The sequence below is a fragment of the Echiichthys vipera genome, assembly GCF_963691815.1.
Source record: "Echiichthys vipera genome assembly, chromosome: 17".
NCBI classification, from domain to species: Eukaryota; Metazoa; Chordata; class Actinopteri; order Perciformes; family Trachinidae; genus Echiichthys; species Echiichthys vipera.
In genome coordinates, this window is record NC_139842.1 from 17,715,886 (window position 1) to 17,719,219 (window position 3,334).

Below are 3,334 nucleotides of genomic sequence, written 5' to 3' on the forward strand. Positions count from 1 at the left end.
TAAGTGTGTTTCAGAAATACCAACAAAACAACAACAAAGCTAAATGCATGACTTAGTTTATAGCTTTTTTTTGTTGGCATTTGACAGCATCAAATACTTTGTTAATTATTATACTCACCAATACATCAGCTGCTGAATTTGTATATAAACTTATTAAAATGACGGACAACACTATTCAGTTACCTTGGCGGTTAACTTGTTGTTTGTGCCGGGGGGAAAAACACACGTGGAGTTTACTTTGCCTTTTTTGACAGGCAGTGAGAAAGGACATCTATGCAACGCCGCAAAGACCCCAAAGGGCCAAGATGGCTGCGCCCGTGGCAGACGCCGGGGAGTTTGAAAGCTGGCTAAATGATCGACTAGACTCGCTAGAAGTGGACCGTGAGGTGTATGGAGCGTACATTTTAGGGGTCTTACAAGAAGAGGAGAGTGAAGAGGAGAAAGAAGAAGTGCTGCAAGGGATTTTATCCGCGTTTCTGGTGAATATCCAAAAAGCGCCATGAGACCCGCTCACCCACTGAGGCTGTGTGCTTTATCATTTGTTGCTGTCCGTCTCGCTTCTGCCGGGCGGTGCCACTGACAGCGCTGATGTCAGCTGGTATTTATGGAGCTAAATATCGGGTTTAGATGCGGCAGTGTGTTACGAGCTGTCCTCTCCTGCCACGTAAAATACAATTCAACAACATATGAGTCAATACCTGATACGGTTCCTTATCTTAGATGTGTTGGGAACATGTTTAACCGTGTGTGTGTGTGTGTGTGTGTGTGTGTGTGTGTGTGTGTGTGTGTGTGTGTGTGTGTGTGTGTGTGTGTGTGTGTGTGTGTGTGTGTGTGTGTGTGTGTGTGTGTGTGTGTGTGTGTGTGTGTGTGTGTGTGTGTGTGTGTGTGTGTGTGTGTGTGTGTGTGCGTGCGCGCGTGCGCACATTACCAGCTGTATTATCTAATGGGAATAATAGTTACTGTTCATAGAGTTAGCATAGTGCAAAAAAATGTTTATGTTCTATTTTCATATCTATCTTGTGCACTGCTGCTGGATACTTCCTGTGTCAGCCTCTGGTAGACAAACCAGATATGGGATCACAGCAGCATTGTATGCATCATGCGCTGGTTGCGGTTGAATGCAGCTGTTGTTCTGTAGGGGCTCATTAAATGTCTGGCTAATTAATAAGCAGGCTGCTGAGTGTATAAAGTAAGCTGTTAACTGCCATTTTTCTTTCGTGTGCAGGATGAGGACAATGTGGAAGATGTCTGCAAACAGATCATCAAGCAGTGGACAGAGTGGTGCCACAGATCTGCAGCCAAAAGCAATGATGATGGTATTTATAGAACTTTGATTCACCCCCATTCCCAATCTCATTGAAATGTAAGATTTTCTTTGTCAGTACGGGGGGGAAAAAAGTTCAGGAAATAAGTTATCAAAGTTGGCAGCACCTTCACAAAGCAACCATCAATCAACCGAAATAAGAACATATAAAAAGCAACGTGCAACAATGCAGTCCAACCCTGCCTATTTATGTTCTATAGGATTCATATAAGCATGTCAAAATAAAGCCAGCAGGCCCATCATCTCCTTTAAATATTGACTCAACAGAGCAAAGACAGCTTGCTACTGAGTCTGTCATCAGAAGGGATTAACTCCATTGAGTTTAAATAATTTGCACTGCGTTTGGAACAGAGCACACAAAGAAAGAGAGATTTGGCATTTCCTGAAAAAACTAAAAACAGTTCCCGAGACTACAGAAAGTTATTGTGGTCTAATGAATGCCAAAAAGTAAATTACAGCTAAGTTTGTTTTGTCACTGTCTACGTACGTAACCATAAGTATGTGTATAGCAATGTTATTGTGGTCTATTTACAGTTTGGCTGCGTTCTGTCATTTCTTTCATAAAGCTGAGGTCCAGGCCATCGCCAGTCTGATAGAAAAACAAGCTCAGATTGTGGTGAAACACAAGGAGGTGTCTGAGGAGTCGAAGAAAAGAAAAGAAGCCCTCCTCGCGCAATATGCTAATGTAACAGACGGCGAGGAATATCCTTTTTTTTTTGCCAAATCTGTTGTACCAATGTTTTTCTTTGACCATGCAGAGACTGCTGCTTTATGTTGTCTTATCCAGTGAATGTTTCCTTCAGACACATTCAGTCATGACCCTTAAGAGTCGTCTTTTCTTGACAAAAGCACTGAAGCTGAAGAAGAGGAGCCAGCGAGTGGGATCACCTTCGCTGGAAGTGAAAAATGTATCCTACGGAATTCAGTGTTACTAATTGCGATATGAATGGGTAATGCAGTAGTCACATAACTCTGACTGCACTTTACTGTTGCAATCATTTACACCTCCATGGTGGTAATATGTAGTAATTAATTATCAGTTAGCTCTTGCTTTCATCCAGTTGTCCTTTACTGAAAGTGTCAGCTCTGTTCAAGAACACCAACGTGGAAGAGGTGCTGTGCAGACAGAAGCAAAAGCGAGACCAGGCTCGCGAAGATGCTCAGAAGAAGAAGGAAGGGGACAAGATGCAGCGGGAGAAGGACAAACTAGCCAAACAAGACAGGAAAGAGAAGGAGAAGAAACGTACACAGAAAGGTGAACGCAAAAGATAAAACCCAGAGAAAGGACACTTTGTATGTTGTGGTTTTGTTACGAGACGCAAATGAAAAAAACAACAGACGTTGCCTCTTTTTAGCTGAACCTCATTGGCACATTCAGTATGCGAACATGTCTTTATCAGACCCTCCATGTTGATTACGTTCTCTTCATATGTGTAAAGAACAATTTAGTGGATATTGCACAGGTCCAAAAGCCTGATTTTTATTTTCTTGGATACTGATATGAACTGATACAGAAATATGTCTTGAAATAAAGGTGCAAATGATGCACTTATGATGATGATCGTGACAGTCAATGATATGTATGTCGATCATTAAAAAAGTGCTTATTTAAGTCTGCCAATATGTTGTTGCAAGGAGTGTGAAACATGCTTTGGCTAAGCTTTGACAGTTACCCCTGAAATGATCAAAGTATACACAAATTGGATTGATCACGGTTAAAGCGAAGGATTGCGTGTAAAGCAACTCAGTCCAGTATTTCTGCTATTATACCCTGTGCCAATATGCCTTTCATTTCTGCACAATTTCTAAGTGAAGGCAAGTTGTCCCGTCAAACTGTTTTGCGTTCATTTCGGTGCTTAAGGTTTTTACTCTCTATGCATTTTGTCTGAGAATAAACACAAAGGAGCGGTCGCTAAACCATACCTCAAATATTTCATGTACCATAATTTGAATGTTTATGATGAGGTTCATCATCTTTTGAAATAAATAAAAAATAAACATTTTCAGCAA

The 3,334-nt window shown here is 41.3% G+C and overlaps 1 protein-coding gene across 1 annotated transcript; it reads left to right on the forward strand.

Moving 5' to 3' along the window:
* Positions 1-305: 305 nt before the first annotated feature.
* On the forward strand, positions 306-3,334 carry ccdc43 (coiled-coil domain containing 43; the record flags this gene model as incomplete). Its single annotated transcript, XM_083930552.1, has 5 exons — positions 306-479; positions 1,226-1,316; positions 1,891-2,026; positions 2,177-2,232; positions 2,409-3,334. The coding sequence occupies 5 exons, from the start codon at positions 306-308 to the stop codon at positions 2,594-2,596; spliced, it is 645 nt and encodes a 214-aa protein (XP_083786678.1). The 3' UTR covers positions 2,597-3,334.